General features: G+C 35.8%; 1 protein-coding gene across 2 annotated transcripts in view; it reads left to right on the forward strand.

Annotated features, from left to right (window-relative positions):
• rsrc1 (arginine/serine-rich coiled-coil 1) overlaps positions 1-15,980 on the forward strand; it is a 384,446-nt gene that overhangs the window by 360,718 nt on the left and 7,748 nt on the right. For both annotated transcript variants that reach the window (XM_073040974.1, XM_073040975.1), the window contains exon 8: positions 15,822-15,925. In XM_073040974.1, the coding sequence (XP_072897075.1) occupies positions 15,822-15,925 (104 nt within the window). The remainder of the gene's footprint in view (positions 1-15,821; positions 15,926-15,980) is intronic.

The following is a 15,980-nucleotide window of genomic DNA, read 5'->3' on the forward strand; positions in this document are numbered from 1 at the left end:
GCTCTTGCCACCAGCTGTATAGTAAGAATCCAAGGAGAAGATAAAAAGAGGAAGGCAGTAAGCAACCTGCCAGTCCCTTACTCGCCTTGCAGTCTCTGTAAGCGTCTTATCTCACTGCCACAGCATTAAAGAAACCTCACTTTTATTCAAGAATTGTCTTACATTATATCTTAATGCACAAATATAAGATGGTGCAAAATTGAACTTTTCTAAACATTTTGTCTTTTAAACTATGTCATGTTTCAATCTGTTCCCCTGATACCTGTATACTTTTGGCAGTCTTAGACCCTAGTGGCTGCAGAATAGCTGTGAAATTACTGTGTAAGAAGTTGCAGAAGTCCATGGAGGTTGTGGTCAAACAGGATTGCACCCAAAAAGCCCAGCCTTGGATTGTGCCATCTCAGCGTGAGTGCATGTAGTCTGGAATGGCTTCATGTCATAAAGCAGCAAAGAGATAGTTGGAATGATTAGGTTGAAAGGACAAACTCTGTCATCTAGATGGAAGTCTGTGGATTTGTTAACACATTTGAACACTAGTGCTTGTAGCTGCACTTAGCAGATTAATCCGAGCAGAACTCTGAGCCCCTACAGCAGCATCTAGTGCAGTGTTTCCACCCTGGCATCCAGGACCCCTCGGTTATAGGTAGGGGTCCATGGCATAAAAAAGGATCTAGTGGGTGACATCTGCTGGTTCTGCAAAATAAACTGAGACTCTGGCTGTTACATTATGATTGGATCTCAAAGTCTGCTAACCTTTGGTACAGTTTTCATGCTGGAATGAATGAACTTCAAGTTCTGTGGAAAGCCCTTTGCATAGTTGATGTTCAATTCCTCCATATTCTTGAATTTTACACAAAGACGTGTATGCAGGAGGCATGGTGTGGCTGTGTTGGTAAAAAAAATAAATCAAATCATTATAAAGAGGTGATATAGGAAGGTGCAGAACAATTCTGGGTATAGCTCAGAGTATTATGGGCAAAGGTGATGAAATTAGAGCACGGATCAATACATGGAACTACGATGTTGTAGCCATTACTGAAACTTGGTGGAAAGAGGAGCAGGAATGGGTGATTAATGTAACAGGTTCTTGAAGTTTTAGAAAAGATAGAGGAGGAGATAAAAGGGGGCAGGGGTTGCATTACCAATCAGGGACAATGTCACAGCTGCACTCGGAGAAGACATAATGGAGAGGTCGGAAACTGAGTCTATTTGAGTGTAACTCAGGAATAGGCAAGGTGCAATCACACTGATGGGATTGAAGGGATTGAACTAGGGGACATAGCCTCAAGACTTGGGGTAGTAGATTTCGGACAGAGGAGAGGAGGAACTGCTTTTCCCAAAGAGTGGTGAATCTGTGCAATTCTCTGCCCAATGAAGCAGTAGAGACTACCTCAGTAGGTATATTTATGACAAGGTTGGATAGATTTTTGCATAGTAATGGAATTAAGGGTTATGTGGAAAAGGCAGGTAGGCGAAGGTGAGTCCATGGCCAGATCAGCCACGATCTTATTGCATGGTGGAGCAGGCTCGACAGGCCGGATGGCCTACTTCTGCTCCTATGTGCAGACTATAAGACTCTTTACATTCCCAAGCATTTTCCTAAGCATGGGCAACAACCATTTCCTGTCGACCATCTAACTAAAATACTGACCTTTGTGCTCCAGAATTGGTATACAACCTTGCCCTGTGGAAGTTTGTATATGAATAGTTCTTCATTTGCTCTGGGCTCCTGGATAGTCACACCCAATGTTTCACCACATCTAGATCCAGGCTTAGAATTACAATCTCGGTACCTGAGCTAGTGCCTGCAATCAATTCACAATATTTTTTCACTGCCACTGCTTTCTTGCCTTGGAAAGTTGTAGTTTTGGGATATGAGAAAGCCCGAATAATAAGGAACAGGTGACTGAAGGTAAGTTGTCAACATTTAGACTCTCTGCGGCATTTTAAACTGGAAGAGATGGTGAGGCCAGGAAGTAGCTACGTTTATCTTGGTGTGTAGTTGAGGCTTCTCTGCCATATAGTGCTCCTTGGGGATAGCTTTCTCCTATGTTGTGTCATTAGTATATTCCTATCCATGTCAGAATAATTTCCCACATAGCTTCCATCACCTGTGACACTGTTCCTTTAAGTGCTGCAGGTCAACTTTTATAAAACGCAAGACAACAACATTATTAGCCCTTTAATGTGCCATACAGCCATTTAACAGCACAGTTAGTGTTGGGAGTGCTCTTCATTCATGGTAATCAGTGGGCAGTAAGAATCTGTCATCACAACACTCATTTTCAAACACCATTGAGATTAGTTGCCACAAACACCATTGAGATTAGTTGCCTCTTAATTCTAAAGAACAAGATCATGCACAACAACTGACTTTGATTTTCAGAAAGCATTTCTACTCCAGTTAGATCAAGATCTTACTTGCAGAGCATGTTTGAACTTCTTAATCTATAATTTTTTCCCACATGGCTGAAAGGTGCTTTCATTAAATGGACAGTTATTGAACATTTTTGCATTTTTATTTAGGTCAGATTAAAGAGCATTCCCTTTGGGTCAGTTATTCATTTCCTATAAGCAGTAGTAATGAGTGAGCTGATTACTTGGCATCACAACTCTTCCTGTCTCTTCATTTTCTTATATTATTTCCTTGCACTTAGGTTGAGTTTGTTGACAAGAATAGGTGTAACATTATCGCTGTACATTTATACTGACCTAACCCAAATAACTTTCTTCACAAGCAAAATTTTCCAGGGAAATCAATTATCTGAAGGAAAGTCAGAAATGTATGGAAAAAACATTTTATATTGGGCTAGTTTTCAGTTTTACTGTACACAGGGACAGAACTCAACTTCAGCTGTGGATTTTAACTAATGGTGTCATATCAGCCACTCGTTAGATAAGATGCCTGATTTTCTTTTAGTGAAAATATTTTACACTTTAGAAATTTAGTTCATTTTTAACATGTTTTGCCAATCTATATCATTAGCCAAATATTTAATTTGCCAGATGTGTTTTAAAAGTCTAATATATGCTATTTTTGACTGCTCTTTATATTAATATTTTGCTATAATGCAAATAGAGGTTTGCACTTGTCAGTGTGGTTACCTTCTGGGCATTACTCATGCAAATACTGATGTGCAATTTCAGCTTGGAAGCTATCAATTGAAATCAGCAAATCAATAGCCTTAATAGCTCTTCATTATGGTACACAGTTGATGCATTTGCATGGTCATGTCTAATGCTGTCAGTATTATAGGCAGTTTGGGTCACAACTATTTTCTCATTGCTACCAGAATATATTCATTACCGCTTATTGCATCTTCATTCATGATTAACATCATTATTTTACAATAAAGTATAGATTTATTTAAATTAACTTTTAAGTTTGTTGTAGGAAAGATAACAAAATATTTAATTATGAGACATTATGCAGAGATCCAATACAAATAATTGAATTAATTTTTAATTATTTTAAAAGACAAAGGATTGAAGACATTTATAAAAACACATGCCAAATATATTAGCTTTTATCAGAATTTGCCCAGAGGGAGGCAAATAAGTTGCTATTGGAAGGTTCTGATCAACTGCGAATTTCCAGATTTTGGATATAAATGAATTTGTAATGTATCAATAAGTGGTTAAGCATTCAAGTCCCACTCCTGAGACTTAAGCACATAATACAAGACAGACAATCTAGTGCAGTACCGAGGAAGTACTCCATTGTTCGTTGTGCTGCTTTTTGAATATGATGCTAAACTAAGGCATCATAGTCTTTCCAAAGTGGACAGAAAAAATTGACATGGAGCAGTAAAGTTACTTTTGGGGTTGTTCAGCACTGAAGTAGCTTCACTATTATAGATTATCTGATCTAATCACAGTGCTCTTTAAGGTGCTGACTGTACATAACTTGGCTATCATATTTCTTAAATGACAAGAGCAAATATTCTTGAAAAATACTTCACCAAGGTTATGAAAGACAGTGTAGAATGCCAAGTCTTTATTTCCAATTTTCTTTGCCTTAAGCCAGTTTTTTTTTCTCTAGTAATCTCAACAATGGTGATTTTATTTACTACTGTTGAGATTACTTTAAAATCTGGGTCTCAATATATTTAGTGAATGGCTTGTTGCAAGCACTCTCAAATATTGGGTGTTTGTGAGATTACTTCCTTCATTGTTTCAAAGATGAATTTAAAATTATTCTGATTGCAGAACAAGAGAGGGAAGTGGTTTAAATAAAGCAGAAATACAATAGCTTACTGTTTCTATAGAACAGATCTGGTATTCAAGCCTGGGTCATAACTTGTTTGACAGTTTATTGGGTCCCCTGTTACAACTAATTACCAATATATGAATATTTTCTGGCCAACTATTTTTAATTCTCTCTTCAGTAGGAGAGGGTGTCCTAGTAGATAGAAATAAGTAGTTCCTATATTACAAAAGTGTTAACCAACTATTCCCCGTCCCAAAGTGAATAGCAATCAGGACTCAATTCCTACCACTGTCTGTAAGGAGTTTGTATGTTCTCCCCGTGATGATGTGGGTTTCCTGCAGGTGCTCCAGTTTCCACCCACATTCCAAAGATGTACCAGTTGGGGTTAGTAGGTAGTGGGCATGCTATGTTGGCACAGAAGATGTGGCGACACTTCGGGCTGCCCCTCAGCATATATTGGATTATGTTGAAACAAATGACGTATTTCACTTTCTGTTTCAATGTGACAAATAAAATTAATCTTTAATCTTTGGAAAATAAATAAATAGAACAAATGGCTGCTGCCATATGAAATTTGTCACAATAAAATTTATAACCATATGGTAAGTTTTTGAATTTCAGTTGCTTTAAATATTTATTTTGACAAATGTCATGCGCATTTTCATTAATTGCATATTTTTATTGGTTGTTTTGACCTTCTGCCTTTTTTCCTCTTCCACCATTTTGTTTGGAGGTTTCTGCTAGTGTTTGTGAAAAATGGCCACTAAACTAAATCAGGTTTCTGTGTGGATCAAAAACTTCTCACAAACTGGGTTTCTGGAAAATTATCAAAAGTTATTAACTGCCAGGAAACAGCTATGTGCCAATACAGGATTATTTATTTAAAGTTAATCCAATTCCCTCCATTGCCTATAAGGAGTTTTTACGTTCTCCCCCTAACTGCATGGGTTTCCCTTGGGTACTCCGGTTTCTTCTCATGGTCCAAAGAGGTACCAGTTGATAGATTAATTGGCCGGTGATAAGGCTAAAATTCAATTGGGGCATTGCTGAGTGGCACAGCTCGAAGGGCCGGTTTGCACTGTGTGTCAATAAATAAATATTATTGTGTGATATCACTGAGTACAAGCAGGAAATATTTATTATGTAAAACTAAACCAGAATGTTTACCATGTGTCTTGGAAGTGCCTCAACATTGGTTTTTTTGGAGGTGAATGAGGATACCAGGTGTGCAATGGTTATTTGTACAGTATGTTGTAATGTACTTGTTAGATTTTTTAAAATGCAGCTCAAAATGTCTGTGTAGCTTACTTAATTCTGTTGTCATGAAATGATTCATTATTTATTTCAAGCTTCCTTGTACAGTTTTGTGCTTAGAAATATCAAAATGGTACGTAATTTGTAAATAGAGATCATGAAGGTTTGAACATGTTCTTTGAAAACATTGGCAAATTATTATCATTTACTGTGTGAAAACCTAATATCAGTAAACACTGAAAGAATACACCCCTTAATTTTATTCATAATTATTAATTTTAAGCTAATACCATTTTGATATGCAGGAGCAAATTTCATTTTAGTTAGATTTATAGAAATAAACATTTCATATTTGAAATTGGAATGTTTTAATAACTCTTCATTTAGTCTTGATTTTAAAAAATTAGAAAGATTCAAGCATAGGTGCAAGTAACAGTTTTTTTAAATCCTGCAGTGTACAAAATTTGCAGTTTTATAAAATGCGTTTTTACTAATTTCCTGTAGAATTGCGTAGAAACAATTTAAGGGATTCCAAATTCATCCACTTCTATAATCAGTAAAATGAATTCACAGTAAAATGAATGTTTCCTAACCAAGAATTAAGATATAATCACAAAATGTCATGAATAGGCAAATTTCATCACCCACTTGATCCATAAAACCTTGATACTACCCACTAGTGTTTACTGAATCTTCAGCTTTTATTAGAGAACATTTTTTACTGAATCTAATTCAGTAACCTTCATCAGGAAAATAAATGAGTGTTAACCCATGTGTTTTTGGTGGAGGTTGCATGAACACATAACTTTTAAAGTGGAGCAGATTGAGAAAGCTATGAATAAGCCATGGGATCCTTGGATTTATCACTGGAGAGTGAAATGAAATGTAACTAGAGTATTGGTTAGGTTTTAGCTGGGCACCATAAGTTAGAAAGGATGCTAAAATCTGAGATGGAATTGATGATTTTATTAATTCTCTGGGGGCAAGGAAGAAGCGATATTTGTTCTCCTTAAAATTTAAAAAATATTGATTTGATGGAAGTGTTAAAACTTGTATATGTTTTGATAGAGCAAGTAGAGAGTATTTTCGGTGGTAGAAAAATTGGTAAAGAACAAGCACTGATTGATAGTGAGGCCAGCAGAGATATGCAATGATCTTATTGAATGGCAGGGCAGCCCTAAGGAGTCTGGTGGTCCACTGCTATTCTTGTTTTATTGTGATCTTGGGTTATTTGGCTGAATACCAAAGGAGGCAGAGGCACTAATATTGTTTTTATGTATAGTAGTAGTCTCTCGAAGTCCGAGGAAGACGAATGTGTTGCGCAGTCAACATCTGTGGGCACGCATATGACTTCTTATATATGCAGTGATGTAATTATAGTCTGGATTGCATTGTTTATATGAGAGCTGGAAGCAGGTTAAACAGTTGATTCTCAAAGGTGAATTGCATTTATGCCAAAAAAAAAAGAAATATTTGCAACATTATGAGGTAACAACTACAAATTGAAACTTCCAGAGAACTGGCACAACCACTGTCAAAACCATCTATGAGTTTGAACACCTCCATCAAATTTTCTTTATCATAATTATTCTACATTTGGTCAACTAATGAATGAACTCAGCTCATACTGTGAACTATTAACTGTACAACATCCAGACATCTATTGGTTTTGTTATAAAAGCTGTTAGTAGCAAAAGTTATTTTGGATATTTATTTTAGCTGAAATTTCTATCATTTTTAAGAGGTTTTGATGAAACTTTGCGATCCAGTTTTTCGCATTGTAGCTAAGTTTCTGTATTAATATGATTGTCAGATGACTTGGGAAACTATCAATAGACCAATTTGCATCTCATTTTGTCAGTAATTAACATTGTTCTAGTAGTTTCACTATATAGAGAAATCTCGTAATTAGTGCTTGCAACTATATACACGATTCTTTATTGGCACATAGATTTCAAGGTAGTTCTGGGAATAAGTTTCCCCAGAAAACTATGAATGTGAAAACTCAACTTTCAAAAATAGTGCAACCTTGTTCATCTTGAAAACTTTATGACTGGTCAGTTTATAATCACAGAAGTTCAAGCAAAAGTGAGTGACACTCATTTCTTCCAAGCAACAGCCATCCTCTACCCTTCTGCTGTTGGTAATCCAGGTTAAATTTTCACCTGCCAGAGGCGTTTCATTTCTGAAGAAATCTCTACGTCTTGAAGTTTGATGTACCTCCAGGAATATCTCGGTTCCAGCACAAGGGCCACTACTAAAGCAAAACTGTAGTTTCAGGTCAGAATTACAACTGGGACTGGTAATGAGATACTCATCAAGAACAGCAGGGGAGAAAATGCCTGACAAGGCCGCCTGGGACAGCAAATCAATTATTCTGTTGAAAATTCACCAATTTGTTGTCCCAGGAGGAAACAGTGATCCAGATCTGCAAATTCTATATGCTTGGCTACACTCGCATGACTGTATGTAGGAACAGGTGGGGAAGTTGCTCGCTGAAATTTCTCAATTGTGCACTTAGAAATGTTGAAAGAGATAACTAGTTATAAGCTTCTTGCTTTTATTACTTTTAAATGCACACTTTTGAAAAACTGGATGACAAATATTGTAATGTTTCTAAATTTTGGTAGAATATCTCTCTGACTCTAATGATTTGGCAATAGTACTTGCATTTAGTTTTGACGGTGATAATTTTCGAGCTCCACAAGATAGGGTAATTCCTGGAGATGATCTTTGTTTTCCTGTGCAGACACTTGCACAACATTCTTTGAGCAGATTATTTATTAATTCATGTGTAGATTTGAATATGACTCGTTACAAGGAGAGAGTAGTTGTGTTTCAGTGTAAATTGTGCTGGTTAGTCAAGTAAGTTGTTAACTGAAAAGCTACTGAGAAAAAGTTAAAATGAAAAAGCAGACGGGATTAAGTGCTGATTTACATGTTAGTAGAGCAGGAAAATATTGCAGTGACTTCAAGCTGAGTGCTCCAAAATGTTGGGAATTATTATTTCATTCCATGGAGCCTGCTACATGGACAACAGCTTGCTCTCTATATTGTACTGCTCTGGCTTGAGTACCAACCTGTGTATCACATGGAGAACTGGGTCTCAACATCCATTTTACTTTTTACTTGAAATAGCAGAAAACAAACAACCATTTGTCTGTTTTAGAAATAGTATGAATAATTGTATATCTCTTGTAGCTTTATTTTCTTAATTACCTTACATGGTGTGAGAATGGTTAAGTTGCTGAATGAGCATCTAGGAGCCTGGACTATTGGTCTAAATAGGCAAGTTTAAATATCACGTATCAGAAATTTAAATTAAGTATTTAAGTTGATTAGCAATAAAAAGACCTACTCTCAGTAATTGAGACCATGAGGCTACTAGTTTCTCATTTCATGTGCCACCTAATTTACTAATATCTTCAGGAAAGAAAAATTCCAGTTATTACCAGTCTGCTATATTTGTGACTCCAGCCCCACCAATGTAGTTAACCTTTAATGGTATTATTAAACTCCACATCCTGTGAACAGATAAGAGGTAATTTTAATCATAGAATCATAGAACTATATGGCATGGAAAGGGATGTAATTATATAATTTATGCATGTAAATAACTAAACTACTGCTTCAAACAAGTGGAAAAGCAAAATAAAAAATTCAAAGCAAAATGGCTGAGGGGAAATATGTCAATTTATTGTTGTCTTGCCAACTGGTAAAATTATCTCCATAGGTCAATAGCAGGACGTTTCCTTTTCCAGTGTAATCCCTGTACTATATTTCTTGCCATCAAGATATAGATTTACCTTTGTTGTGTCTCACTCCATGATTCAGCAGTCTAAGAGCTCTTTAATATTTTGAAGAAAAGATACTTGGGATTGTTGACTATAAATCACTTGACTTTACCTTAAAAAAATTCCACTTAACTTTCAAAATTTAGCTGAAGTGCTGTGTGTAACCTTGACTGTAAAGTGTAATTTGACCAAACCTTCATTCCCATTCTCAAATCATGTTCAAAACAAGAGGAATATCAGTCCTCTTACCTCTGATTTCTGCTTAATATACAAGAGACTATTTCTGAGGCCAACAAGTTAGGTTTAGGATCAAGATCAGCAATGAGGTTGGTTTTTGGTTGATCCCTATTGCCAAAGTACATGAGGTAGGAATTCTTTTACATTGAATTAACTCAAGTGAATATCCTTCTGCACCCTCACCAAAAGCTCTACATCCTTCCTGAATGTAGCAACCAGAAATGCTTGCAGTACTCCAAATGTGGCCTAACCAAAATATTATATAGCGCAATATGACTTCCCTACTTTTATGCTGCACACCCAGCCAAGTGTGTCATGTCTTCTTTACCACAGTTCATGAAACTGTATCTAAACTTCCAACAACTATTTTCACTTTATCTAACATAAAATGCTGGAGGAACTCAGCAGTTCAGGCACATCTATGGAAATGAATAAACAGTTGACATTTTGGGCTGAGACCCTTCACCAGGACTCAATATTTTCATTTTATGTTTATTTATTGTAGTAAAATATACGAGAAGTTTCATGGGTAATATCCGTATACTGACTTTGGCACTAAATCAAGAAGGAGTGGTTAGTGAGATGATGAAAAAGGTTAATTGAAAGGATAGGTTTCAAGAAAGAATGGGAAAGAGTTCCAGGACTTTCTTTTGAAGTTTGGGAAGTAAAGTCACCAGCATTGGGAGAAAGCGGAATACTGAGATGTTTGATATTGGAAGAATACAAATCCCTTAGATAGTTGGAGGGGTGAAGGGAGGATTGATGCTGTGGAGAAATTTGAACATGTTCGTTTTAAATTCAGAGTTAGAACTGCCAGTCTTGATCCATGAGAACAGGAGTGACTGATGTAGATTATCATATTTGGGATGTGTTCATGCTTGTGTAAAGTGAAAGTTGAAATGCTGACTATGAAAACTTTGGAAAAGTCAACCATGGTGTTCACAATAATACGGGAGGGTTTCAGCAGCAGATGGGCAGCCTTAGAAGTGAAAGTAGGCAGTTCATAAGCTATTGATAATACAAGGTCAGAAACTTAGCTGCAGGTTGCATAGAATGCCAGTTTTCAACAACAAAATGTTGTCATACCTTAGAATGGGAGTATTTATTATAACCATTCACTGTGTCGTTGCTTATCTTGGTGAATATAATCCAGATAATTCTGGCTTCATTTTACTTTAAGAGCTGGGTGACTTGGTCCCTTTTATGATGTAAAACTACCAATTATAAAATTTAAACTATACATAACCATCAGTTATAGATAACTCCTTTTAAATCTTGATTTTATTTTGCATTTTAATGAATTTTAGAATATTACAAACCTCAGATTCAAAGCATTTCAATGAGCAGAAAATAAAAGCAAACAGAAAGAAAGGATTTGGAATAAATCAGTAGTAGAAGGTTATTGGGCAGACAGAGAGATAAAAGATAGAAGAAGCCAGTAATTGCCTTTAAGATCAGACTACAAAGCATTACTGTAGATTTTACAAGGCCAGCCAGCTATAGAAGAGCTGTAATTTATGAGCTCAGCGTAAAAGAATAGCATAATTGCATTAAAAATTAATGCTAATGAGCACTAAAATGGTGAAGGTGGTTATTATGAAAGTTTGTATTCATCTTCTCTGGGCTGAATGATGGCTAGTGGCTTGATTAATGGCTTAATTTCTATCAATTAGCAGGCAAAAATCTCCTGTGAGGCAAGAGTAAATTGAGCATTGAATTACATATCTGGCCCTGTGTATTTGAAAGAAGGAGCTGTCTATTATAGGCATATCTCTGACCTAGCCTGAGTGACAAAAATGGTATAGTCTGTAATGTCTGTGTTACCTCTTCTGACAGACTAGTTGTACGTGGTTATGGGGTGTTTGAAGATGGCTAGCAGATGGTAGTTAATGGCTGGTACCTTGTAAACACGTTGTGTTCTGGTTCATAGTAAATTAATCTATTCTGTGAAAAGCTTTGTTATAGCCATTCAAAATAAATGCCCTGAATAGGCAACAATATTGTTGTCTACTCCAAGAAGAGCTTTGGAATAGATGACAATATTGTTGGCTATTCAGGCCATTTATTTTCCAATCCATTATGAGCACGATACAATTATTCAGTATTTGATATTCATTCAATTTAATATTTCCAGTTTAACTGTAATGACTTTATACTTAGAATAAAACATGGGAAAGCTAATTTCTTTTGACATATATTACATAAATGATAGTAAAGTGAAGCATTGTAATTTTTTAAACAATTTGATGCTTTCAAGTTTTAAGGGGATTTTCAGAATTAATTGGTAAATGATTAAAAAACTACCAACATAATAAGAATTGCATTCCTATTTGAAGATCAATTGTATTATGGCTTTGGCTATCAAGGGATCCCAGCAGCAAAACTGATCATAAAATTGTCTTGATTTATTCTTGCACTGTTTTGTAAAATGTTAAATATTTTTACATTTCACATGTTATTGCATACAATCATCCTCGCCTTCTACCCTGATCAAAATATATTCTTTAGAAAACAGTTGTCCTTTGCAAAAAGACATCCTCGATAATTATCAAAATTTAAGTTATTATACATAGAGAATGTTAATTGAAGCCTAATTTCGAAAACATATACTGTACACTCAACTTTATTAACAAAATTCATAATGTATGTTTACATGAGCTGACTGAGATATATTTACAAGTTTAAACAATTAGAGCTGAAAATCATATTATTTTCCAGAAGATGTACTGAAATTACCAATTGAGTGAAAAATAATATGCTGAAGTCTGGAGTAAATAAATTTCTCGTTTAGCAGGCTTCTTGTCCTTGCTTAACACCAAGTATCATTCCTTTCTCACAAAAGCTCGCATTTATTTCCAAGCACTGGAAAAGACAGCAGAATGTATATAATAGCTCCCCAACGTAACTGAACCTCTGCTTCTGTTTTCTTCTACATTTCAAAAGACTAGTTTCATTTGATCAATTCTTCGGCAATAGATTTTTTTTCTGTGTGAGATTTTCAGCCTTGATAAATAACACAATGTTTTAATGTTGTAGCTTAAGGGACAATCCCTACTGAGAGTTACAAATTTAATTTTTAAAAATTCTCAGCATTTACTCAGATTTCTGAAAGCCATAATTAGTTTACTGGTGATGCAGGAATTAATTTTTTTTGGTAGTTGCAGTTTAACTTCAAAATTCAAACTATTGTAAAATGCTTTTAGCTGCATGTTGACAAATGTTCATGCCTTCAAAGTAACATTGATTATCTAACTTATGGGTATACTAATAAACTTGAGACCACCTTGGTTAGATCACTGCTTCCTTTTTTACTGTGTGTAGTGCAATTGTTGCTCAGTGCAAAGCCAAGTTTAAAGTTCCAATTGAACAAGTTCAATCATCTAAGAATTTATACTGGTAGTTTAGACTAATTTATGTAAAATGCTCTTCTTTATAAGAATTAAATTTAAAACTTGGCTGACCAAGAAATGAAATTCTGTATACAGACTAGATCCACCAATTGCTGAAAGTGGTTGAGCAGTAAAATTCTGGGGAAATCGTGAGGTGAGATTTAGTGGCATGCAGGGGTTACAAAGGGTCAAAGGGCTGCAAAGGCAATATGAGAAATAGGAAGGGGAGAGACGGATGAAGGATTTGAAAGCAAAGTTGAAGATTTTAAAATAAAACATTGCTTCACCAAAGGCAGACATGGGTATAATGGGTGAATGGTGCTGTACAATTAATTAGTTTTGCTACAACAAGTGTATGGGACATTGGAAAAAAAGTTGAATTTCCCCATGGGGATGAATAAAGTATCTATCTATCTATCTATCTATCAAGTTACAACCCTGGAAGCAAAGTTCTTTGAAAACAAGATAATATATCCATTGCATTAGTTCAAGACTAGAGCCAACAACACAGATGGGGTTTCACTTGCAAATTAAGCAGAAAAGACAATATTGGTGGAATTAGTCAATTTAGTAACATTGTTGTAAGAAATATTTAAAATGGACTTAATTTAGGAAATACTAAGAATAGCAATGTGGCCGTGTAAGCTTATTATCTGCTGACCTCTCCTGGTTAACATGTTGTATTACTATTTGAGGATAGAACTGTTCAGCATACCATCTGGTGGTAGTGTTTCTAAACTGCATCTGTTCAAAAATGATCCGTTTCCTAAGATAATTGATAACTCTCTTTACAGTTTCATTTCCTTTGTGTTCCTATTTCTTAGTCACTTTCAATGCCTGTCTGTATCCCCTTCTTTCTTCTGTTGCTTTCTCCCTGAAGTGTCTCTCACACACCCTCGATAATGGTTGTGAGATAGATTTCAGTTTAATCTGTTGAAGCAACTTTTCCATAGTCTTCATTCTGACTGCACATCATGCCCTGTTGAACTATTCTTCTTAGAGCACACAGCTTCTCCTGTAATTGCTTACACCACTTCAAATAAATCCAAGCTATAGGAGCCATTGCAGTTGCTCATTTTAATTATCAATTATATGTTACCGTCTCAGTGGTATGGAAGAACCTAAATGCATTACTGTAAAGTTGTGGATATCACTGGACAACAAAGATTTTGCTTCCTGAATACATCTGGGTATGTCTTAAGGATTTTGGGCTACTGATCATGAAAATCACCATGAAATTTCCCTGTCACGCATTACTTTTTGACATCACCTATATTTGTTATTTCAATTCATAATTCAAGTCAACTAAAATGTTTCCACAATGCAAGCTGAAACCATGAAGTGCAACATGTCACTAACTATTCATCTTCTATGCTCCCATTTAGACTTCTTCCCTGCAAATCTTGCTGCTGTCAGTGACAAGCATGGTGAAAGGTTTCACCAGGACATTTTGGTTATGGAGAAACGGTATTAGGGCAATTGGACTCCAGCAATGCTGTCTGATTCTTGTTGGATATTTAAGCAAGAGGCCTCACACACTGAGTACAAATGAAAATCAACAACAAAATATTTTTAACTTAGTTGAATGATTGCAAAGCATCAGCACCATTCTGCAATTAAATGCATTATATTCATTAAAAGTTAATTTCGTTTCTCCAAATTCCTGCATGATACAAGTAGTCTGAAATTATATTTGTGTTCAGCTTCAAATGGTCTATCATCAACAAAAAAAATTGCAGAAGCAAAACTCAAAAAATTCACAGATTCAGTATTCACAGAATCAGAGAGATTCACACCATGAAAGGGGCAATTTGCCTCACTGAGTTCACACTAACTCGACTAGTGCCAACGCCAAATAGCCCTGTAAATTCTTTTCCTTAAGATACTGATCCAGCTCTCTTCTAAACATTATAATTGAATGTCTGCAGTACATCACTTTTTCCATAGTGCATTGAACAACCACCCCTCTCCTTGTGTACAAAAGATTTCCCCATGTTAAGACTTCAGGATTTAAGGCAACTTTGCATCAGGATGTGTCAGATACCACTGAATGTAACCTGGTTACCCTTCAGTTTTCCTTTAATCACAGTCTTCACCTGTCCCAGTTGTTGCATGAACTAATACTTCAGTGGCTCCAGCAAAGCTGGTGAAAGATTGCTGAATTCATGCGGAGATGGGTGAATTTGGTTTTGTCGTATTACCTTGAACAACCCCGATTCTTGCAGGCTCAGTGTTCGCTGCACTATCTTGCAACAGCAACAGAAGACTAGGCTGCCCAAGTGACAGGTAGAATGATTGGGATTGACAGAGGTGGGATTATAAATATAGTCCTGAGAGAGGAAGTGGTAGGGCATGCAAACCATGATATGTGTGTAAAAGTCCATGTGTCCATGTCTGAGAATGTGGAGAAGCTTATGAATGTTAAATAAGTGAATCTATTGATAAAGATTTCTGCATGTTCATGGTCTTCTGCTGTAAGTACATCCACTTGTTGATGATAGACCACTTGCAGCTTAACACAAATATAATTTCAGACTACTTGTATCATGTAGGAATTTGGAGAACAAGAAATTAACTTTTATTGAATATAATGCATTTAATTGCAGAATGGTGCTGGCACTTTGCAATAGTTCAACTAAGGTAAAAATGTTTTGTTGAAGTGGATGTACTTACAGCAGCAGAAGACCATGAACATGTAGAAGACACTCAGTGATATCTTTATTAGATTCAGACGGTACATAATAAAGTGGCCACTAAATGTATATTAATAACCTAGAATATGGGACAGAATAATATAGAAGTAGGTGGAGGAATTTGCTGCAGTAAGGTTATTGGGACAATGTACCAATTGGACAAAAGCGGCAGGGGTAATTACATAACAGTATTTGGAAACATTATTTGTTTAAACTAAAGTCTTTTTAATTTATATTTTTGCAGAAACTACAATTGAAGAACAGGTGAAGCGAGTCAAAAGTATTGAAGCTATTGAAAGTGATTTTTTTGTCCAACAAACTTTCAGATCAAATAGAGATGTGAAAAAAGTAAGTAGTTGTTCAAGAAGGATCAGTTGTAATAATTGTCACTCAGCAAGCAATG

This window comes from Hemitrygon akajei, chromosome 3, assembly GCF_048418815.1.
Source record: "Hemitrygon akajei chromosome 3, sHemAka1.3, whole genome shotgun sequence".
Lineage (NCBI taxonomy): Eukaryota > Metazoa > Chordata > Chondrichthyes > Myliobatiformes > Dasyatidae > Hemitrygon > Hemitrygon akajei.